The 24,992-nt window shown below is 42.2% G+C and overlaps 1 protein-coding gene across 2 annotated transcripts in view; it reads left to right on the top strand.

The window, feature by feature from the left end:
• nbeaa (neurobeachin a) overlaps window positions 1–24,992 on the top strand; it is an 868,656-nt gene that overhangs the window by 267,698 nt on the left and 575,966 nt on the right. For both annotated transcript variants that reach the window (XM_063054331.1, XM_063054330.1), the window contains exon 19: window positions 14,241–14,322. In XM_063054331.1, coding sequence (XP_062910401.1) covers window positions 14,241–14,322 — 82 coding nt within the window. The remainder of the gene's footprint in view (window positions 1–14,240; window positions 14,323–24,992) is intronic.

Consider the following 24,992-nt stretch of genomic DNA (forward strand, 5'->3'; position numbering starts at 1 on the left):
AAGACCTCCAGCACTCAGAGCATGCCCTTTTCTCACTGTTACCATCAGGTAGGAGATACAGAAGCCTGGAGGCACACACTCAGAAACAGCTTCTTCCCCTCTCCCATTCGATTCCTGAATGGACTTTGAAGCTTTGGACACTTTTTTATGTACAATATTTCTGTTTTTGCACATTTTTAAATAACCTATTCAATATACGTAATTGATTTATTTGTTTGTTTATTATTATGTTTTATTTTATTTATTTTTTTCCCTCTGTTCTTGATTATGTATTCCATTGAACTGCTGCTGCTAAGTTAACAAATTTCTCGTCACATGCCAGTGATATTAGACCTGATTCTGATTCTGATTCTGAAAATATTTAATTGGAGGAGGGCTAAGTACAATGATATTTGGCAGGAACTTGGAAGCATAAATTGGGTATAAATATTCTCAGGGAAATACGCAGCAGACATAGGAAGTTTGTGTAGAGTTCTGGATAGGTTTGTTCCATTGAGGCAGGGAAAAGATGGTGTGATGAAGGAGCCATGGTTAACAAGAGATGCGGAACATCGGGTCAAGAGTTAGAAAGAACCATACATAAGGTTTAGAAAGCAAAGATCAGACAGGGCTCTGGAACATTACAAGGTACCAAGGAAAGAGCTTGTGAGAGAACACAAGAAGACCTTGGTGCATAAGGTTAAGAAGAACCCCAATGTATTTTACATGTATGCTAAGAATTGGAGGATGACTGGAGGGAGGGTAAAATACTCAGGTAAAGGCAGATATATGTTTGGACTCACAGGAGGTGGAGGTTCTTATTGAATACTTTGCTTCAGTGTTCATCAAAGAAGGATTTTGGATATGAGGTCAGCATGGAACAAGGTAATGTGCTGGAGCATGTTGATGTTAGGAAAGAGGTGATGTTGGACCTTCTTAAAAACCATTAGGTCCCTGGAAATAGTAATATCTCTGGTGACAAGTAGCTGTAGCCAGACAGGATATACAGGTGTCCCCCGCTTTTTGAACGTTCGCTTTACGAAATCTCACTGTTACGAAAGACCTACATTAGTACCCTATTTTCGCTTTCAGAAGGTGTTATGAAAAAAGAATTCAGCGGGCAATAAAAAAATCAGCGCGCGATAAAAGGCAGCGCGCGCCCCAAGCAGCCACTTTCCCCCGGATTCGGAACCGCATTGCTTTAACACGTGCCTGTGAACAGCCGTTTGCAAGATGAGTTCTATGGTATCGGAAAAGCCTGAAAGAGCTCGTAAGTGTGTTACACTTATGATAAAACTAGACATAATTAAGCGTTTTGATCGTGGTGAACGAAGTAAGGACAACGTGAGTTTGGCTTGTGGAAGCTCATGAAGATGATGATGAAGAGGTTTTGGCATCCCATCACTAAGAACTGATAGATGAAGAGCTGATGCAATTGGAAGAGGAAAGAATAACAATCGAAACCGAATGAGTAATGATAAAGTACGACTTTAATTTTGAAAGGGTACGTCAATTTAGGGGATATTTGCAGGATGGTTTGAGTCCTTATTAAAGAACTGTGTGATAGAAAAATGCGCAAGGCTTAGCAGTCAAGCAAGCCTTCCACATCAGCCACAGCAGACGACGAACCTCAACCTTCGACATCGAGGCAGGCAGAGAGAGAAGAAGATGAGCTGCCTGCTCTAATGGAAACAGACGATGAGATGACACCCCAGTGTCTCACCACCCCAACACCCAGGCCACGGACAGATACTGTACCAATTCACGGAGAATGCAAAGGTAGCCAGGAGGCACACAGCACATCTTTAAGAAAAAAAGCCAAAATAAACATGCTAATTAATTAGGTGCCACCAACATGTAATTGTCGGCCCAGATCAGAGACGACGCAATTGGAAATCGGTACTGATCTGGGCCGACAATTACGGGCGGCACCTAATTAATTAGCATGTTTGTTTCGGCTTTTTTCTTAAAGATGTTCTGTGTGCCTTCCGGCTACCGCTGGACCCCTGCGTTCTTTGCGGCAATGTATCGCTCAGTGGCCTTAGGGTGGGGGGCCACTGCACCACTCAAACTCTGACGATTCAGTCTGACACACCAACATCAGTGTGCTTGGCACTGTTTTCCCAATTCCAGTAAGTGATACTACACTGTACATACATTATTTCTACTTTATATCGGCTGTGTATTTTTACGTGTTATTTGGTATGATTTGGCAGCTTCATAGTTTAAAGGTTACTGGAGAGCGCTTGCGCGTGTTTTTGCCAACAGCGCTTGCGTGCGATTTTTGCTACGGAGAACAGTGCAGTAATGATTGTGGAAAAGTATTTCTACTTTATATAGGCTATGTATTTATCATACCATTCCTGCTTTTACTATGTGTTACTGTTATTTTAGATTTTATGTGTTATTTGGCATGAGTTGGTAGGTTATTTTTGGGTCTGTGAACGCTCACAAAATTTTCCCATATAAAAAAATGGTAATTGCTTCTTCGCTTTACGACATTTCGGCTTACGAACCATTTCATAGGAACGCTGTATCTTCGGATGGTGGGGGAAACCTGTACCTCAGGTTACCAGTGGAAGTGAGGGAAGAGATTCCAGGATTGTTGGTGGTGATCTTTGTGTCCTCCCTGGCCACAGGAGTAGTATTGGAGAATTGGAGGACTACAAATGCTCTGCTGTTCAAGGAAAGTAATAGGGATAATCTTAGAAATTATAGACCAGTGAGTCTTGTGTTAGTGATAGGCAAACTATTGGAGAGGACTCTTAGGTTCAAGATTTATAAGCTTTTGGAGAAGCATAGTCTTATTAGGGAAAGTTTGCATGGCTTTGTGAAGGACAGGTTATGCCTCATGAGCCTAATCAAGGTTTTTGAGGAGTCGACAAAACAAATTAATGAAAGTAGAGCTGTGGAAGTGGTGTATATGAATTTTAGTAAGGTGTTTGACAACATTCCTTATGGTAGGCTCATTTCCAAAGTCATGAGGCACAGAAAGCAGAAGGTGGTAGTAGATGGAGTGTATTCTGCCTGGCGGTCAGTGACATGTAGTGTTTTGTAGGGATGTGTTCTGGGACCCCTGCTGTTTGTGATTTTTTTTTTATAAATGACTTGCATGAGGAAGTAAAAGGGTGAGTAGGTAAGTCTGCAGATGACATGAAGTTTGGGATGTTGTGGATAGTGTAGGAGTTTGTTATTGGTTACAATGGGATATAGATGTGATTCAGATTTGGGTGGGAAAGTTGCAGATGGAATTCAATCCAGAGAAGTGTAAAGTGATACACTTTGGAAAATTGAATTTGAAGACAGAGCACAAGGTTAATGGCAGTGTGATAGAACAGAGGGATCCTGCTTCACAAGTTGATAGGGTGGTTAAGAAGGCATGTGGTTTGATGCTCTTCATGAGTCAGAAGATTGAGTTCAAGAGCCATGCGATTATTTTACAGTTTTATAAAACTTTGGTTAGACTACATTTGGAATATTGTGTTCATTTCTAGTTTCCTCATTGTAAAAATAATGTGGAAATCTCCAAGAGGTTGCAGAAGAGCTTCACCAGGATGCTGACTGGTCAAGAAGAGAAGTTGAGCGAGCTAGGGCTTTTCACATTGGAGCGATAGAGGATGAGAAGCAACTTGATAGATGTGGATAAGATTATAAGAAGGTAGGTAGAATTGCAAGCAGCCTTTTTCTCCCGGTGGCAATGGCCAATACCAGAGGACATCTAATCAGCGGATTATCGGCACTCAATTGCTCATCATTGAGAACACCTACCATAAACGCTGCCTGGGCAGGGTGAAAAGCATTATCAAGGATGCATCTCACCCTAACCATGGATTTTTTACTCTCCTCCCATCTGGTAGGCGCTATAGGAGCCTCCGCTCCCGCACCAGCAGGCACAGGAAGAGCTTCTTCCCTGAGGCTGTGACCCTGCTGAACCTCACATCACACCATATTGTACTGTCTCAATACTTTTATATTTGTGTGCTGTAGCACTTACTTTTTATTCGCAGTTATTTTGTAAATAACACTTTTCATTGCATTTCTGGTCAGATGCTAACTGCATTTCATTGGCTTTGTATCTGTACTCGGCACAATGACAATAAAGTTGAATCTAATCTAATCTAATTAAGGTGATAGGAGGAATGTTTAGGGGAGATGTTAGAGGTAAGTTTTTTTTAAGAGTGTTGGGTGTCTGGAATGCATTGTGCTGGCAGACTCAGAGTGGGGATATTTAAAAGACTTAGGCACGTGGATATAGGAAAAATGAGCTTTATTGATTTCTTCTTTCTCTATTCCCCACTCTGACCTTTCACTTCTTTTCAACTGCCTCACAAGGAATTCTGCAGATGCTGGAAATTGAAGCAACACACATCAAAGTTGCTGGTGAACACAGCAGGCCAGGCAGCATCTCTAGGAAGAGGTACAGTGGACGTTTCGGGCCGAGACCCTTCGTCAGGACCCTTCCTGCCTTTATCCACTCTCTGCTCCTATCAGATTCTTTCTAGTCAGCCTTTGACTTTTCCCAACCACCTGGCTTCATCTATCACCTTCCAGCTAACCTCCTTCCCCTCCTTCCACCTATTTATTCTGGCGTCTTTGCTTTTCCTTCTCAGTCCTGAAGAAGTGTATTGGCCTGAAACGTTGACTGTTTACTCTTTTCCATAGATGCTGCCTGACCTGCTGTGTTCCTCCAGCATTCTGTGTATGTTGTTTTGGATTTACAGCATCTGCAGATTTTCCCATGTTTGAGGTTTATGAACTATGTAGGATGGAAGGGTGAGGTTGATTGTGGAGTAGGTTTATATACTGATTGGAACAACATTGTGTGCTGAAGTGCCTGAACTGTTCTAGACTGTTCAGTGTTCCATGTTCTAAAGTCAACAACAGCTTCCTTGAAAATTTTCATTGTTTTATTGAATAATACTGTTTGCAGTATTGCTATTTTTAGGGGGCCAGTTGGGTGCTCCATCTTGTTACTTTTTCACCTTTCAATATACTTCACCAAAAAGATGCTGCATCTTCATGCTCTAAGATTAAGTTACTAGTTACGACTGCAGTGATGATATGCTTTATAAACAAATCAATCTCCCCTCCTCCTCCTCATCATTCTGTTTGTTCATACTTGAAATATGGGTCGCAAGAATCCTTGAAACAGTGTTTCTGTAATGATTATAAGATCATGCCTATTAAATTTTATATATGCAATGAAATCATTTCTTTTATTACCAATAATACATGCATTTAGATGAAGTTCTTTAAATATGCTTTCAGTGGTCCCCAACATTTTTTACACCACGGACCAGTTTAATATTGACAATATTCTTGCTGACGGGGGCGGTGGGGGGGGTGGGCGGTGTATAGGTGATACACGACCAGAATATAGGTGATAAGTCAACTATAAGTGGCTAATACACTCACTTTCGTTTCTATAAGGGTTTATCTAACGAATTTAATATTAAACACAGTGCATATTTTCCTCGCATGAATATAGTGGTAAGTTAATTATAAGTCAATAGCATCATAACATTTTAAGTAACGTTTGGATATTAAACACACAGCGCACATTTTCCTCGAATGAACATATAAAATCATTGCAGCACACCAATATCGCTGAATCAGTGGGAGCCCTGGGCTTGTTTCCCTGCAACAAGATGGTCCCATCAAGGGGTGATGGGAGACAGATACTCAAAGGGGGTTCCTTATGTCCAGTCTATTCCACAATTTAGTTTTCGTTATATTCATTGTAGAAAACCCTGCTTTGCAGAGATATGTTGTTGGAAATGGAAGCAAAGTTTTCAGTGCTTTCATGGCTATCTCAGGATATTCAGCCATAACTTTGATCCAAAATGCCGGCAGAGATGTTATGTCAAACATACTTTTCAGCCCACTGTCATTTGCAAGCTCGAAGACATGGATGATTCACCGGGGACATTCACAAGTGGGTCACGGACCCATTCCTTTGCACGTCTTGGGTCATTTGTGTTTGGGAATTAATGCTCGAATTCTGTCGACAGCGAAAGTAGGTGATCGTGCACCAGCTGTGAGAAGGACGGTGCAGCCTCAGTCTTTCCCAAAATCCCAGCTAATGTTGGGAACATGTCAAATATGCCCGTCCAGTCGTCGTCCCCACAGTTCCAGTTTGGCTTTGAAAGCAGACACTTTATCTGCCAACTTGAAGACAGTTGTCATTCTCCCCTGAAGTGACAAATTGAGTTCATTGAGCAGGTTGAAGATGTCACACAGATAAACGAGTTTTGCTATCCACTCCTCGTCACTGAAGTGTGCTGCTCGTGGTGACTTTTTTCCTGAAAGAAATCTCTATGGCTGCTCTCTTAACTCAAAAACCCTGGCCAGGGCTCTCCCCCTTGATAGCCACCTGACGTCAGTGTGTAGGAGAACGTGTTTGTGCTCTGCATCCATTTCTTCGCAAAGCTGCTCAAACAGACGTGAGTTAACGGCTTTTGCTTTGATGTGATTGATAACTTCAACAACGTCACTCAATACGCTGTTAAGATCAGGTGACATTTTTCGGCTAGCCAGCATTTCCCTGTGTATGACACAGTGTGTAGACTAGCATTCAGTAGCAACCTCTTTGACTCAGGTAGTGAAACCAGACAGCCGTCCAGTCATAGTTGCAGCCACGTCTGTGCATATTCCAACACAGAATGACCAGTCCAGTTTGCTTGACATGTAGTCATTCAAAGACTTGAATAGTTCTGCCCCAGTTGTGTTAGCTGGCGGTGGCAGTGCACACAACATATCCTCGTGCACATGGTCTTGAAATATATATCACACATAAACCAGCAGTGTTGTCTTGTCATCGACATCGGTAGACTCGTCGACCTGGATAGCATACCATGGTGACTCGTTAAACCATTCCAACAGCTGTGCTTCGATGTCTTCTGCTATGTCATCGATTCTCCTTGAAACTGTGGTAGCTGAGAGAGAAACCTGTGCTGTCTTGTTAGCTGCAGCTTCTCCCAACAGTTCACGGCACACGTCCTTGGCAGCAGGCAGAATCAATTCTTCACCAACAGTGAAAGGCTTCTTAGCCTTAGCAATACGGCTAGCCACTAAGTACGACGCTCCCAGAGCAGCAGCATTTTTGCGGAGGTGGTGGCTGTCAGCACTTGCTTCTGTCCCGCTTGCTCACGTTTTTTTCCGCTCAAAAAACTCAGCGGGTTTGTCTTTAAGTGCAGGGCGCTTGGACCCAAGGTGCCGAAGCAGTTTTGAGGGCTTCATTGCCTCATTAGACAGCTTGTCTCCACATATTACACACGGGGCTTAGTCACCGGTCGCAATAAAGCCATATTTTATGTACGACTCATTGTATTTTCTGTTGAAGGAAGCTTTCTTTTTTTTTGCAGTCTTGACCTCAGCTGTCTCTGCATTATCATTATCGTTAGGCCTTTTATGTCCCCTACCACCTCTTCCAAAGAAACTCTCAAGCGACATTTTTTACTCATCGAGTAGTTGTAGGTCAGTGACCGATTGATGACCTTGCGTGCATTCAAGTTCAACAGTGGGCGTGACAGGGAATGAGGAAAGGTGCAGCTGACTCATATCGTTTCATATTGCCAAATCATATCATTTCCTCGCAGCCCGGTAGCACATGCTTTGCGGCCTGGTGGTTGGGGACCACTGCTTTATACTATTTTCCCTATTCTGATCATATTTCCAGGTGCATAGAAACATAGAAACATAGAAAATAGTGGCAGGAGTAGGCCATTCGGCCCTTCGAGCCTGCACCACCATTCAGTACGATCATGGCTGATCATCCAACTCAGAACCCTGTACCAGCCTTCCCTCCATACCCCCTGATCCCTTTAGCCACAAGGGCCATATCCAGCTCCCTCTTAAATATAGCCAATGAACTGGCCTCAACTGTTTCCTGTGGCAGAGAATTCCACAGATTCACCACTCTCGGTGTGAAGAAGTTTTTCCTAATCTCGGTCCTAAAAGGCTTCCCCTTTGTCCTCAAACTGTGACCCCTCGTTCTGGACTTCCCCAACATCGGGAACAATCTTCCTGCATCTAGCCTGTCCAATCCCTTTAGGATTTTACACGTTTTAGTAAGATCCCCCCTCCAAATCTTCTAAATTCCAGAGAGTATAACCTTAGTCAATCCAGTCTTTCTGAAAGTCCCGCCATCCTAGGAATCAATCTGGTGAACCTTCTTTGTACTCCCTCTATGGCAAGAATGTCTTTCCTCAGATTAGGGGACCAAAACTGCACACAGTACTCCAGGTGTGGTCTCACCAAGGCCTTGTACAACTGCAGTAGTACCTCCCTGCTCGTGTACTCAAATCCTCTTGCTATGAATGCCAGCATACCATTCGCCTTTTTCACCGCCTGCTGTACCTGCATGCCTACTTTCAATGACTGGTGTATAATGATACCCAGGTCTCGTTGTACCTCCCCTTTTCCTAATCGGCCACCATTCAGATAATAATCTATTTTCCTGTTCTTGCCACCAAAGTGGATAACCTCACATTTATCCACATTAAATTGCATCTGCCATGAATTTGCCCACTCACCTAACCTATCCAAGTCACCCTGCATCCTCTTAGCATCCTCCTCACAGCTAACACTGCCGCCCAGCTTCATGCCATCCGCAAACTTGGAGATGCTGCATTTAATTCCCTCATCGAAGTCACTAATATATATTGTAAACAACTGAGGTCTCAGCACTGAGCCTTGCGGTACCCCACTAGTCACTGCCTGCCATTCTGAAAAGGTCCCGTTTATTCCCACTCTTTGCTTCCTGTCTGCAATCCAATTCTCTATCTACATTAATACCTTACCCCCAATACCGTGTTGCTTTAAGTTTGCACACTAATCTCCTGTGTGCGACCTTGTCAAAAGCCTTTGAAAATCCAAATATACTGCATCCGCTGGTTCTCCCCTATCCACTCTACCAGTTACATTCTCAAAAAATTCTATGAGATTCATCAGACATGATTTTCCTTTCACAAATCCATGCTGACTTTGTCCGATGATTTCACCGCTTTCCAAATGTGCTGTTATCACATCTTTGATAACTGACTCTCGCATTTTCCCCGCCACCTATGTCAGGCTAACCGGTCTATAATTCCCCGGTTTCTCTCTCCCTCCTTTTTTAAAAAGTGGGGTTACATTAGCCACCCTCCAAACCTCAGGAACTAGTCCAGAATGTAAAGAGTTTTGAAAAATTGTCACTAATGCATCCACTATTTCTTGGGCTACTTCCTTAAGCACTCTGGGATGCAGACCATCTAGCCCTGGGGATTTATCTGCCTTTAATCCCTTCAATTTACCTAACACCACTTCCCTACTAACATGTATTTCCCTCAGTTCCTCCATCTCACTAGACCCTCTGTCCCCTACTATTTCCGGAAGATTATTTATGTCCTACTTAGTGAAGACAGAACCAAAGTAGTTATTCAATTGGTCTGCCATGTCCTTGTTCCCCATAATCAATTCACCCGTTTCTGTCTGTAGGGGACCTACATTTGTCTTAACCAATCTTTTTCTTTTCACATATCTATAAAAGCTTTTACGGTCAATTTTTATGTTCCCTGCCAGTTTTCTCTCATAATCCTTTTTCCCTTTCCTAATTAAGCCCTTTGTCCTCCTCTGCTGGACTCTGAATTTCTCCCTGTCCTCAGGTGAGCCGTTTTTTCTGGCTAATTTGTATGCTTCTTCTTTGGAATTGATACTATCCCTAATTTCCCTTGTCAGCCATGGGTGCACTACCTTCCCTGATTTATTCTTTTGCCAAACTGGGATGAACAATTGTTGTAGTTCATCCATGCGATCTTTAAATGCTTGCCATTGCATATCCACCGTCAACCCTTTAAGTGTCATTTGCCAGTCTATCTTAGCTAATTCACGTCTCATACCTTCAAAGTTATCCTTCTTTAAGTTCAGAACCTTTGTTTCTGAATTAACTATGTCACTCTCCATCTTAATGAAGAATTCCACCATATTATGGTTACTCTTACCCAAGGGGCCTCTCACGACAAGATTGCTAATCCTCATTGCTCAATACCCAGTCTAGAATAACCTGCTCTCCAGTTGGTTCCTCGACATGTTGGTTCAGATAACCATCCCGCATACATTCTAAGAAATCCTCTTCCTCAGCATCCTTACCAATTTGGTTCACTCAATCTATATGTAGATTGAAGCCACCCATTATAACTGCTGTTCTTCATTGCACGCATTTCTAATTTCCTGTTTAATGCCATCCCCAACCTCACTACTGCTGTTAGGTGGCCTGTACACAACTCCCACCAGCGTTTTCTGCCCCTTAGTTTTTTGCAGCTCTACCCATAATCGATTCCACATCCTCCCGGCTAATGTCCTTCCTTTCTATTGCGTTAATCTCCTCTCTAACCAGCAATGCTACCCCACCTCCTTTTCTTTCGTGTCTATCCCTCCTGAATATTGAATATCCCTGAATGTTGAGCTCCCATCTTTGGTTACCCTGGAGCCATGTCTCTGTGATCCCAACTATATCATATTCATTAATAACAATCTGCACTTTTAATTCATCCACCTTGTTACGAATGCTCCTTGCATTGACACACAGAGCCTTCAGGCTTGCTTTTACAACACTCCTAGCCCTTATACAATTATGTTGAAAAGTGGCCCTTCTTGATTTTTGCCCTGGATTTGCCGGCCTGCCACTCTTACTTTTCACCTTACTATTTTTTGCTTCTACCCTCATTTTACACTCCTCTGTCTCTCTGCACTTGTTCCCATCCCCCTGTTGTGAACTAACCTCCTCTCTCCTAGTCTCTTTAATTTGATTCCCACCCCTCAACCATTCTAGTTTAAAGTCACCTCAGTAGCCCTAGCAAATCTCCCCGCCAGGAAATTGGCCCCCCTAGGATTCAAGTGTAACCCGTCCTTTTTGTACAGGTCACACCTGTGCCAAAAGAGGTCCCAATGATCCAAAAACTTGAATCCCTGCCCCCTGCTCCAATCCCTCAGCCACGCATTTATCCTCCACCTCATTGCATTCCTACTCTCACTGTCGTGTGGCACAGGCAGTAATCCTGAGATTATTACCTTTGTAGTCCTTTTTCTCAACTCCCTTCCTAACTCCCTGTATTCTCCTTCCAGGACCTCTTCCCTTTTCCTACCTATGTCATTGGTACCCATATGTACCACGACCTCTGGCTCCTCACCCTCCTACTTCAGGATATCTTGGACGCGATCAGAAATATCCCGGACCCTGGCACCAGGGAGGCAAACTACCATCCGGGTCTCTGGACTGCGTTCACAGAATCGCCTATCTGACCCCCTTACTATCGAGTCCCCTATTACAACTGCCCTCCTCTTCCTTTCCCTACCCTTCTGAGCTACAGGGCCAGACTCTGTGCCGGAGGCACGGCCACTGTCGCTTCCTCCAGGTAAGCTGTCCCCCCCCAACAGTACTCAAACAGGAGCATGTTTATGTTTGTATGCTTTGGCTCTCCCTTTATCTCTTTAGCCAGATTGTTATTTCTGTAACTTTCTGTGCCATCTGAACCCACCCTCTTTCTACATCTCTTCCCCCCCACCCCCCATTTAGTTTGAAGCCTTAGATACTTAATGTGTTAAGATACTGGTCTCAACACAATTCAAGTGAAGCCTATCCTAGACCTTTTACCCAGTACTGGTGCCAGAGCCCCTGAATTGAAATCAGTTTCTTCCTTACCTCATGGTCTCCAGCAGGTCAAACTTGTAAAAAGAACACAGTACTTTATCTGCTCTTTTACCTATTTTACTTAGTAATTAAGATCACAACTCAAAAATTTACATGTTTATACTTTTGCTTAGCTAATAAATCAGTTTTAAGAAACTAATCTTAGTTGCACTGTTCTGATTTGCCATTTTGAGTGTCCCTTATAAGATATAGGAAAAATATCACTAGATTTTTATTTCTTGTTTTTCACACTTCTGAATTGGTTTGGTCCTATTGATGCTTTTATATATAATTCTCAACAATTAGCAGATTCTGATTTCTGCACTCTGAAATTCATTCTTTGTTTGCATAATGGGAAAACTAATTTTATTAGTCCTGGCAACACACATCAAAGTTGCTGGTGAACGCAGCAGGCCAGGCAGCATCTGTAGGAAGAGGTGCAGTCGACGTTTCAGGCCAAGACCCTTCGTCAGGACTCAGCCTGAAACATCGACTGCACCTCTTCCTACAGATGCTGCCTGGCCTGCTGCGTTCACCAGCAACTTTGATGTGTGTTGCTTGAATTTCCAGCATCTGCAGAATTCCTGTTGTTTGCGTTTAATAGTCCTGGCCTCAGCTGACAGTAATTATGAGATTATTAGTTCTAGATGATTATGAAGTTAACTGAGAAACTGCATCTGGTCTTGTTTAATCACAGGAGCTGTAACTTAAAGATTCCTTCAAAGCTGCTTGAGATTCTCTGTGCTGAACTTAACTGAATTTTAAAATGACCTTGCATTTAATATCACTTCTCATACTTTGCTAAGTTCTGATGCTGTACTGTTGAAATGCAGTTAGGTGATATGTCCACACTCAGGTATCATCATCTAGCCTAGTAACTTAACCACAATACTGTCAGGTTTAAATGCTCCCTTTCTCCTGAATGTGCCAGATTAAACATTTTTTTAGACATTTTAGTGCCAAATATGTGGACAATTGTGCAAGTTCATTCTCCCACAGTTAATTAATTACTAGACAACGGCGTGACCCGTTGGGGCACCCTTTGAGAGAAGGGTAGTGTTGTCTGATGTGACCAGAATAAACATTAAATTTTCCTGAATGCTATTGGTATCGCTTTGCTTTGGAAACTGAAGTAGAAAACCTCAGTTTATTAAAGAAGAACGACGCATAGCAAAGCAAATATAGCTGCTCCTCGTTTAATGAAGGACACTTTTGATGGCATCATTTCTGGTTTATCTGTCACCCTCGTGCCTCTCGTTGTCATTCTAGAGATGTGCAGCCCTTTCATCCCCCGTCTCTTCAGCTCTTCTGCTGTTTGTTGTTTGTCTCTGATCCTGGAGAACGTGCATGCCTCTCCTCCTCTGTCTCTCCTTCTCTCATCTTTTTTCGTCCTGACTCTGATCCTGGAGTCTTGCGCCCCTGGCCTCATCCAATTCTTGTTCTCTCCCTCTCCTTGCCGCTTCCCGACGACGTTTGGCATCATCTCTTGACCATAATGTCCCCCTTCCCTTTCCATGCGGCGTAATTAGGCTGACCATTTTTTTTAGCCTAATGCTGGGTAGAAGATACAAAGCAGTAACACCAAAGGATGCTGATTATTCTTGATGATGTGGTTGACGCTCTCCTAAATGGACGTGATATTGTCACCGCTGTCCTTTGACTGCAGCAAAGGGTTTTATGGGTGTCTCGAAGTACGTCATTAACTATCTCTTATTGATGGGTGGCAGTTAGATCTGTCCCAATCCTGCACATGCTGATGGTGATTAGCAGAATATGACCCCTCAAAATAGAGCTGCCCTGCCCTTTCGCTCCGGTAGATGTCGCTGCTGAGGCTGGCCGCACACATGCGTCAGGCTGTCACGTCCCGATTTCCATGATGGCCAATCGGGTCTCGGATGAAAGCCAGCCTGTTGATTTTTGCCAAATGAGCAATTTTATACGAATATATAATCCTGAACTTTGCCTGCATTCTGTAAGTTAGCACATTTTAATTCGATTTAGCGAAATAAAATGCCACTGTAATGCACCGTTTGTGCTAATTGGAGGTCACAAACAGACAGACAGAGCATGAGAGTTTTAGTAGTATATAGGTGGTCCCTTACTGATACAGTTTACAACAACATTTGTGGAAGGTCAGAGTATTTCTGACAACAAATCAGTGCAAAATATAAAAATAGCACATGCTGGGAATATAAAATAGAAACAGAAAATGTAAAAAAATACTCAGCAGTTGAGGCCCTATTTGTGGAGAAAGAATTTTAAGTTAACATTTCAAGTTTGGAGATCTTACCGAAGGTTGAAGGGTCTTTGACCTGTAATGTTAACTGTTGCTCTTACAGATGTGGCCTGACCTACTGAGTATTTCCAGCTTTTTGTATTTTTATTACTGAGAGCATCATTAACTTTACATTAAGGCTGATTAAGGTGCTGTCGGATTGCTTCCATAATATAATGGTGAGAATTCTCACAACTATTCTCTTCTTTGATTTCAGAACATCTTTACCAAAAAGTTAGATCCTTAGAAATTGTATGAAGTTTTATTCAGTAATATGAAGGTTTAAGGTCCATGTCTTTCAATTTTGTTTTTATATAGATTTTAACTGAACAGGTGTGTACTCAAGTTGTTCACAAGCCTCATCTGGAACCAGACTCAACTGTAAAAATTCAAAATCCAAGTAAGTCTGCATGTTTCTTTTCATTAGTGAGCACAATCTGTTGTAGGATCCCTTGTCCAGCTATGAAGTGGCTTTGATAGAGACTTGGAAGGGAGCTACGAAATTGGTTAAAATGGAAGACCTCTAAGGAGGCAAGATGTGGGAGATCAGGAAGAAGTTAAGTATCCTTGATGGCTATGTGTGCAGCTAGAAGTGTACTCAACTGCAGCTTCTGTCGGACTGCATGGATCAGTTGAAGTGGCAGTTAGACTCACTGAGGAGTGTTTGGAAAACTGGAAATGTTATAGGTAGGAGCTTCAGGTAGGAGTTGGAGCAGCAGGTAGTTGCGTAAGAGACCCCTGTGGCATTCCCCTCTCAGACAAATTATACTGCTTTGCATATTGTTGGGGAGGTATGGTCTCTTAGGAGAATGCAACAGCATTCAGTGGCACCATGACTAGCTGTTGTACGGCAGGGAAGGTTGAAGAGTAAGCAAGAAGTAGTGATAAGAGACTCTATTACCAGGAGCATAGAGGAACTTAGCTATGGCCGTGCCTAAAACTCCAGCTTGATCTGTTGTTTCCTTGGTGCCAGAGTCAAGGATGTCTGACCAGACATATGTTATTAGAAAGAGGAAGATGAGCCATCAGAGGATGTAATCCATATTTGGTACGATTGGAAGGAAGAGGGATGAGGTTCTGCAAAGGGAATTTAGTGAGTTAGGTAGAAAGTAACAAATCAGAACCTGTGCAAAGTGCTAGCAAGGCAAGAGATAGGAAGGTAGTACAGTTGAATACATGGCGAAAGAGATAGTGTAGGAGATGGAAGCAGCTGGAGGTTGTCATTAGTACCAATATGCACCACAGTGGTAGGAAAAGGGAGGAGGTCCTGAATATAGGGAGTTAGAGAGAAAGCTGAAAAGCAGGACCTCCGGGGTAGTAATCCCTGGTTTTCTGCCTGCCACATGCCAGTGAGGTTAAGAATAGAATGATTTGGTAGATGAATGCGTGGCTGAAGAATGGGTACAGGGGCAGGGTTTCAGATTTCTGGATCATTGGAAACTCTTTTGAGGAAGGTATGACCTGTGCAGAAAGGATGGGTTACACCTGAAGGCGAGGGGGACCAATATCCTAGCAGGCAGACTTGCTAGAGCTGTTGAGGAGGGTTTAAACTAATTTGGCATGGGGATGGAAACCAGAGTGATAGGGCTGAGGATGGGGTAGTTGGTATACATTAGAATCAGTATGTAGTGAGACTGTGAGGAAAGACAGATGATAGGGAAAAGTTACTGTTAGTGGGATGAATTACAGTGTAACAGGGGGCCAAAATTAAAAAGGGTGACGGATACGGGACTGAAAGTGTTATATTTGAATGCACGCAGTATATGAAATAAGATAGATGATCATGCAGCAGTTAGGGATTGGCGGGTATGATGTTGTGGGCATCTCTGTGTTGTGGCTAAAAGAAGATACACATTGTATCAAAAGGAAAGGCAGACTGGCAGAGAGGGTGGGATGACTCTGTAGGTAAAAAATTAAATCAAACCCTTAAAAAGAGATGTAGAATCCTTGTGAGTAGAGTTAAGAAACTGCAAGGGTAGAAAGATTGAGAAAATCAGGTTGTTGCTAGATCCTAAGAGAGGGGATTTGTAGAATGCCTATGAGATGGCATTTTAGAGCAGCTTATGGTTGAGCCTATTAGGGAACAGCAGTTCTGGATTGGGTATTATGTAGTGACCCAAATTGCGTTAGGGAACTTAAGGTCCAGAAACCCTTAAAAAGTATTGATTGTAATATCAGAATCAGGTTTATTATCCCCGGCATGTGACGTGAAATTTGTTAAACTAGCCGCAGCAGTTCAGTAATCTCGCAGAGAGAAAGAAAAAAAATAAACAAGTAAATCTATTATGTATATTGAATAGATTGTAGCGATGTGCTACACACAGAGCTAGAAATAACAACATGCAGTCTGTAAGTTGCACTCGAAACTAGTTGATTCAAACTTCGCGGCACTGGCTTCTACGCAGTTCCGTTCCCGCCCTCTCCGGGCGGAAATGACGTCAGAGGTGCACTACAAAAGTCTCTTCCTGCGCGTGGGCTTTCTCCCCTTGCTGGTGAAGAAGAAGGCCCAGTGCCATTTTGGGGCTGGCCTCTCTGCCGCCGCGCACGTCATTTTGTGAGCTGGTTCGCCTGCGTAGAAAGTGGGCCGCCACAAGATTATTAAAAAAATGTGTAAAAACAGAAATACTATATATTAAAAAAAAGTGAGGTTAGTGTCCAAGCTTCAAAGTCCATTTAGGAATCGGATGGCAGAGGGGAAGAAGCTGTTCCTGGATCACTGAGTGTGTGCCTTCAGGCTTCTGTATCTCCTACCTGATGGCAACAGTGAGAAAAGAGCTGCCTTGTGTGCTGGAGGTCTTTAATAATGGATGCTGCCTTTCTGAGACACCGCTCCCTAAAGATGTCCTGGGTACTTTGTCGGCTAGTGCCCAAGATAGAGCTGACTAGATTTACAACCTTCTGCAGCTTCTTTCGGTCCTGTGCAGTAGCCCCTCCATACCTGACAGTGATGCAGCCTGTCAGAATGCTCTCCATGGCACAACTATGGAATATGATAGAATACACCCTGCAGTTAGAGAAGAGAAGCTAAAACCAGATGTATCAGTATTGCAGTGGAGTAAAGGGAATTACAGAGGCATGAGAGAGGAGCTGGCCAAAGTTGATTGGAAGTGGGCACTACTAGGGATAATGGCAGAACAGCAATGGCTGGTGTTTCTGGGGGAAATTTGGAAGGCGCAGGAAAGATACATCCGAAGGATGATGTATTCAAAAAGGAGGATGACTGTGGCTGACAAGGGAAGTTAATGACAGCATAAAAGCAAAAAAGAGAGCATAAAAGTGAACAAAGCAGAGGATTGTCAAGCTTTTAAAAACCAGCAGAAGGTAACGAAAAATGCCATGATGGAAGAAAATATGAAATATGAAGGCAAGCTAACCAATAATATAAAAGACAAAAAAAAGATTTTTCAAATACATAGAGTATACGAGAGATGAGATTGGATATTGGACTGCTGGAAAATGGTGCTGCAGCGGTAGTAATGGGGGACATGCGCTGAATAAGTCTTTTGCGTCAGACTTCACTGTGTAAGACACCAGCAGAATGCCAGAAGTGTGAGAGTATCGGGGGTAGAAGTGACTGACTTGCAATTACTAAGGAGAAGGTGCTTCTGAAGTTGAAATGTCTGAAGGTAGGTAAGTCATCTGGACTAGTTGGACTACACCTCAGGGTTCTGAAAGAGGCAGCTGAAGTGATTGTGTTAGTATGGAGGCATTAGTATTGATCTTTAAAGAATCATTAGATTCTGAATGGTTCCTGAGGACTGGAAAATTGCTAATGTCATCCCACTCTTTAAGAAGGGAGGGAGCAGAAGAAAAGAAATTATAGGCTAGTTAGCCTGACTTCAGTGGTTGGAAAGGTGTTAGTCTGTTATGAAAGGTGAGCTTTGAGGCACATGCCAAAATAGGCCAAAATCAGCATGGCTTTCTAAAAGAGAATACTTGCCTGACAAGTCTGTTGGAATTCCTTAAGGAAGTAACAGACAGGATAGACAAAGTAGAGCCAGGTGGATGTTGTTTATTTGGTTTTTCTGAAGACTGTTGACAAGATACAGCACCTGAGGCTGTTTAAAGATAAGAGCCCACGGTATTACAAGGAAGATACTAGCATGGATAAAAGATTAGTTGACTGGTAGGAGGCAAAGTGTGGGTATAACAGGATCTTTTCCAGTTGGCTGCCAGTGACTAGCACAGTACTGTACTGCAGGGGTCGGTATTAGGACCACTTCTTTTCACGGATAAAGGGAATTGATAGCTTTGTGGCCAAGTTTGCAGATGATACAAAGGTATGTGGAGGGGCAGGTAGTGTTGAGGAAGCAGGATGTCAACAGAAGAACTTTGACAGATTGGGGGAATGGATAATAAAGTGGCAGATGGAGTGTAGTGTAGGGAAGTGCATGGTCATGCTGAAGGAATAAAGGCATATACTATTTTCTTAATAGGGAGAAAATGCAAAAATCAGAGGTGCAAAGGGACTTGGGAGTCCTCATGCGGAGTTCTCTGAAGGTTAAGTTGCAGGTTCATTCGGTGGTAAGGAAGGCAAATGCAATGTTAGCATTAATTTTGAGAGGACTAGAATACAAAAGCAAAGATGTAAGGGTGACTTAATAAGGTATTGGTCAGACTACATTTGGAGTATTGTGGGCAGTTTTGTGCTCCTTATCTAAGAAAATACATGCTGGAGAGGGTCCAGAAGAAGTTCACGAGAATGATCCCAGAAATGAAAAGGTTAATGTATGAGGAGCATTTGATGGCTCTGGGCTTGCACTCATTGGAGATTAGAAGAATGAAGGAGGTTCTCATTGAAACCCATCAAATTTTGAAAGTCCTACATCAAGTCCTAGACTAGAGGGCACAGCCTCAGAATTGAGGGACATGCATTTAGAGCAGAGATGAGGAAACATTCCTTGAGCCAGAGAGTGGTGAATCTGTGGAATTCATTGTCACAGGTGGTTATGTATTCCAAGTCATTTGATGTAGTGTATTCAAGGTGGAGATTGATAGATTCTTGATTAATCAGGGCATCAAAGATTTTGTGGAAAAGGTGGGAGAATGGGGTTGAGAAGGATAATAAATCAGCCAAGATGGAATGGCAGAGCAGACTCAGTAGGCCGAATGCCTAATTTTGCTTCTATGTTTTATGGTCTTCAGATATCACAATCATTGGGCTCACTTCCAGGGCAGGTGAGACCTTTATAAGAAGGGTGGGTTACACCTCAGTTGATGGGGCAGGGAGTTCCCTTGCAGGGGTGTTTGCTCGTGGTACTCAGAATATAGCAGGAGTTGGAAGCCAGAGCAGTGAATCAGCTGAGGAGAGAGTAGAGGTTAAAACAAGTAAATCTGACGGGAAGATCAGGCAGGGCCGGATTATAAGATGCGGAGGGATAAACAGTCTTGAGTACGTTTATTTCAGTACAAGGAGTATAACAAATAAAGCAGATGAAGTGTGAATCTGGCTTAGTATTTGGAACTACAGTGATATATACATTACAGAAAATGGGTTGAGAGAAGGGCAGACTGGCAGTGTTCTAGGATTTAGATGTTTTGGGTGTGATAAAGAGGGGTTGTAAAATATGTGGGAGAATTATATCATGGATGTCTTTGAGGGTTCATCCAGTGATGTTTTTTACAAAAGAAAGTATGGTGTGTTGGCATTCATCAACTGTGGGATTGAGTTCAAAGCCATGAGGTAATGTTACAGCTATATAAGACCTTGGTCAGACCCCACTTGGAGTACTGTGTTCAGTTCTGATCACCTCACTACAGGAAGGATGTGGATACTATAGAGAGAGGCGGTGGAGATTTACAAGGATGTTGCCTGCATTGGAGGGCGTACATTATGAGAATAGGTTGAGTGAACTGGCCTTTTCTCCTTGGAATGATGGAGGATGAGAGGTGACCTGATAGAGCTATATAAGATAATGAGGGATAATGATTGTGTGGATAGCTAGAGGCTTTTTCCCAGGACTGAAATGGCAAATAGGAGGGTACATAGTTTCAAGGTGATTGGAAATAGATAACGAGGGGATTTCAGTGGTTAGTTTTTCACAGAGAGTGGTAGGTGCATGGAATGCACTGCCTGGCGGTGGTGGTAGAAACAGATACAATAGGGTCTTTTAAGAGCCTCTTAGACAGCTACATGGAGCTTAGAAAAATAGAGGGCTATGTGCTAGGGAAATTCTAAGCAGTGTCTAGAATAGGTTACATGGTCAGCACAATATTGTGGGCTGAAGGGCCTGTAATATGCTGTAGATTTCAATGTTCTATATTCCTGAGCTCTACCCATATAGCATAGAATAAGGAAGATACAGGTGGGATTATACTAAAGCTTTTCTGATAGCCTGCAGTAAACAGAGAAGAAGATATGTAGGCAGATCAAGGAAAGATGTGAAAGCAACATTGTTGTAGTGAATGATTTTAACATCCCCTATATTGACTGGAATTCTCTAAGTGCCAGAGGTATAGATGGGGCAAAATATGTTCAGTTCACCCAGCAGGATTTCTTGAAACCATATGTAGGTGGTCCAACCAAGGAAGGGGCAATGTTAGATATTATATTTTGAAATGAGCCTGGCCAAGTGATCAAAATTTCAGTAAGGAGACACTTTGTGAAGAATTTTACTAATTCCTTAAGTTTTATGGTAATGAATCAGGTTCTTGGGTGAATGTGTTAAATTGAGGGAAGGCTAATTACAATAATATTAGGTAGGAGCTAGGAAAATTTGAGTGTTTGGTGATAAATCCACATCTGACGTGGGAGCCTTTTAAACACCAACTGGTTAGAGTTCAGACCAATATGTTCCCGTGAGATTTAATGTTAAAAATGATCAGGTTCAAGAACTTTGGATGACATGTACTCAAAAATAAAAATAAAAATATTTGTCCAATACTTTCATCAATCCTTTTCCATTCATCCCTCCCCCCATCTCCCACCTGGCACTTATCCCTGCAATTGGAAGAAGTGCTACACCTGCCCATTTACTTCCTCCCACACCTCCATTCAAGGCCCAATACCGTCCTTCCAGGTGAAGCAACCCTTCATCAGCAAATCTATTGGGGTCATGTATTGTATCCGGTGCTCCCAAATTGTCCTCCCAAAGAGATCCACTGTAAACTGGGGTACTGCTTTGTTGTCCATCTTCGCTCCATCCGCACAATGGCAGGATTTCCTAGTGGCTAAACATTTTGGTTCCAATCCCCATTCCCTTTCCAACATGTCAGTGTATGGCCTCCACTACTGCCGCAATGAGGTCACTCTTAGGTTAGAGGAGCAATATCTCATATTCTGTCTGGATAGCCTCCAACTTGATAGCATGAACATCGACTTCTCCAACCTCCAATAACTTTCTCTCCTGCCCCTTCCCTCTTCTTTAATTTCCCACTTTGGCACCCTGTTACCTTTTCCCCTCACATGCCTATCACCTTCCCCGGTCCCTCTCTTCATTTTCTTTCTTCCATGGTCCATTCTCCTTTCCCATCAGATTTCTTCTTTTCCAGTCCTTTATCTTTTCCATCTACTACCTCCTAGCTTCTTGCCTTATCCCCCTCCCTCCACCTGTCTTGAACTACCACCTTTTGGTACTCTCTACCCCCCACCCCTCATCTCCCCACCTTATTCTGGTTTCTTTCCCCTTCTCTTTCTAGTTCTGATGAGGGTCTCCACCCGAAACATCGATTGCTTATTCATTTCCATTGATATTGCCCAAGCTGATGAGTTCCTCCAGCATTTTCTGGATTTTGCTCTAGATTTCCAGCATCTGCAGAATCTCTAGTGTTTAAAAAATAGATATATGAAGTTTAGGAGGCAGTTATCAGACAAGGCCCTTGACAAATATAAAGGAAGCAAGAAAGAATGTAAACAAGGAATTAGGAGGGCTAAAGGATCTATAAAATGTCCTTTGCAGGGTGGATTAAGGAGAATCGCATGGCATTTTATATTTGTTTTAGAAATAGCAATGTCACAAAGGGAAGGTTTAGTCCACTCAAGGATATTAAGACAGTGGTGTTGTGTGTCTTGAAAAACATTAAGATAGAACATGTACAGTACAGCAGTGGATATGGCCCTTCAGCACCAATGTTGTGCTGAATTAATTAATTCATATTAAATTAATACTCAAATGCCCAATTAAACCAATCCCTTCTGCCTGCCAGTTCCCTCTGCCCATAAAGTGTCTGTAAGGACAGATTTTGACATTTAAATCAAGGGTCTTTTAGAAGTCAGGAATGAGGCATAAAATTTGTTGCTTCGTGATCATTTTACTTAAGAGTGATGGAACAAAGGGGAGATGAAACAAACAGAGGCAGAAGTTTTCTACTTGAAGAAAGGAAACTAAAGAAAAGATGGTGCCTAGCACAAAACTAATTTTATACCGTAGAGTTAAGAAAAAATCCATAGATTAGAAACAGCCAATTAGAAAATACTTACTCAATACTGCAGTAAAAAGTTAACCAATGAGAAAAACATTTAACACTTAATGCAGTACAAAGCTCTGCAGAATTACACTTTGTATAATCAGTAGAGGCATACTAAACTGTTATGCACACTGCAGCCGCTAGGAGTTGTATTATATATAAGTAATCATAAAAAAGTAATAATACAAGCAGATCATTTATTGTTAAACTACAAAGAAAAATCAATTAAACAGCTGGATCCAAAAATATCCTTCCATTTCTTGCACATTGATGTGCATATCTCAGAGCCTCTTGAATATCTCTGTTGTATTTGCCTCCACCACAACTCCAGGCAGTGCATTCCAGGCATCCAAAATGCTCTTTCAAAAAACGTTGCTTGCACAAATATTTTGAACTTCTCGCAAGTTAAATGCATGCTCTTTAGTATTAGACATTTCAGTACTGGGAAAAAGATGCTGGTTGTCCATCTATGCCTGTCATAATCTTGGAAGTATCTGTCAGTTATCTCCCTTGCCTCCGCTGCTCCAGAGAAAACAACCCCAGTTTGTGCAACCTCTTCTTGTACAGGCAACATCCTTGTAAAAGTCTTCTTCACTGTCTCCAAAGCCTCATCATCTTTCCTATAATGAGGCGAGTAGAACTGTATGTAATATTCCAGATGTGACATAACTAGAGTTTTATAAAATTGCAGCCTAATTTCCTGACTCTTGAAGTGAATTCCTAGATTAATAAAGGCAAGCATGCCATATGTTGCCTTCAGCACCCCATCAATCTGCACAGCTGCTTCCAGGGAACTATGAAGTTGGACCCCAAGATGCTTCTGCTCATCAACACTGTTAAGGAAGGGTCTTAGCATTGGGAGATTAAAAGTAAAGACACATTCAATATTAATGGTCTTGCAATTAACAATGTACTGTCTCTTTACATGTGATATCACAAGATGCAACACTTCATATTTGGCCCAGTTAAACTCCATCTGTCATATCTGCAACTGACCTATATCCTGCTGTATCCTTTGGCAGACTTCTACTTTTCAACACCACCACCAATCTCTGTATAATAAAGTGAAATTGAGGAATGAATGCAAGTTTTCAGAATCCAGTTAATCAGTGATGACAGTATCATCTGCAAACTTAGAGCTGTATATTTTCATTCAGGTTATTTAAGCATATCAAAAAATTTCAAGGTAACAGTATAGATCCCTGCAGAAAACCACTAGACACAGACCTGCAGCCAGAATAAGTTCCATTGGCACCATCCTCTGTTGTCTATGATCAAATTAATTCTGAATCAAACAACCAATATCCTGTTGATTCTGTGCACCTTAATCTTCTGGATGAGCCTCCAATCAGGGACCTTGTCAAATGCTTACTAAAATACGTGCAGACAAAATCCACACTTCTGCCTTCACCATCCTCATCAATTCTCAAAAAACTCCATCAAATTGGGTCTTGTATCACAAATTTGACTTTTTTGAGAAAGTGAGGAAGATGATTGGTGAGAGGGGGAATTGTAGCTCTTGTCAATGTGGACTTTATAAAGCATTTGACCTGATCCCTAATGGTAGCCTAATCCATAAGATTGTCACATGGTATCAACAGTAAGTTGTTAAATTGGATACAAAATTGGCATAGTCATAGGTGACAGAATAGTGATAGGAGGTAATTTACTGACCTGAGTTCTATGATCAGTGCTGCTCTAAAAGGATCGATATTGGGAATTTATTCATTTGTAATATATTGTATATAAATGATTTGGATGAAAATCTGATTAGTAAGGTTGCAGATGACACAAGAAATTTGTGTGTTGTGGTTAGTGAGGAAAGTTGCAAAATAATACAGCAGAACACAGAACATTTGGAAACTTGGAAGAGAAATGGCAGATGGAGTTTAATCTGAACAATCATGAGGTGTTGTATTTTGGGAAGTCACGTGCAAGAGGAATTGATACAGCAAATGGAAAAATGTACAGAGAGACTGCAAGTCCATTGCACCATAAGAGTGGCTGCGCAGGAGGATAGGGTGGTAAAGAAGGTGTATGATATGTTTGTCTTCATCAGTCAGGGTGTTGGGCATAAAATTTGGCAAGTCGTGTTGAGTCTGTATAAAACTTCGGCAATGCCATATTGTCCAGTTCTGGTTGCCATACTATAGGAAAGATGTGGATTCTTTGGAGAGGGTGCAGAAGTGGTTCACCAGGATGATTTCTTAGAGTGGAAGTCCTGGTGAAATTGTAAAATGTTTTCCTTTGCTGCAGCAAATTTATGGTAGCAAACTAGTCATAGTCATACTTTATTGATCCCGGGGGAAATTGGTTTTCATTACAGTTGCTCCATAAATAATAAATAGTAATAGAACCATAAATAGTTAAATAGTAATATGTAAATTATGAAATAAGTCCAGGACCAGCCTATTGGCTCAGGGTGTTTGACCCTCCAAGGGAGGAGTTGTAAAGTTTGATGGCCACAGGCAGGAATGACTTCCTATGACGCTCAGTGCTGCATCTCGGTGGAATGAGTCTCTGGCTGAATGTACTCCTGTGCCCACCCGGTACATTATGTAGTGGACGGGAGACATTGACCAAGATGACATGCAACTTAGACAGCATCCTCTTTTCAGACACCACCGTGAGAGAGTCCAGTTCCATCCCCACAACATCACTGGC

The sequence above is a fragment of the Mobula hypostoma genome, chromosome 7, assembly GCF_963921235.1.
Source record: "Mobula hypostoma chromosome 7, sMobHyp1.1, whole genome shotgun sequence".
In the NCBI taxonomy this organism is placed as follows: Eukaryota; Metazoa; Chordata; class Chondrichthyes; order Myliobatiformes; family Myliobatidae; genus Mobula; species Mobula hypostoma.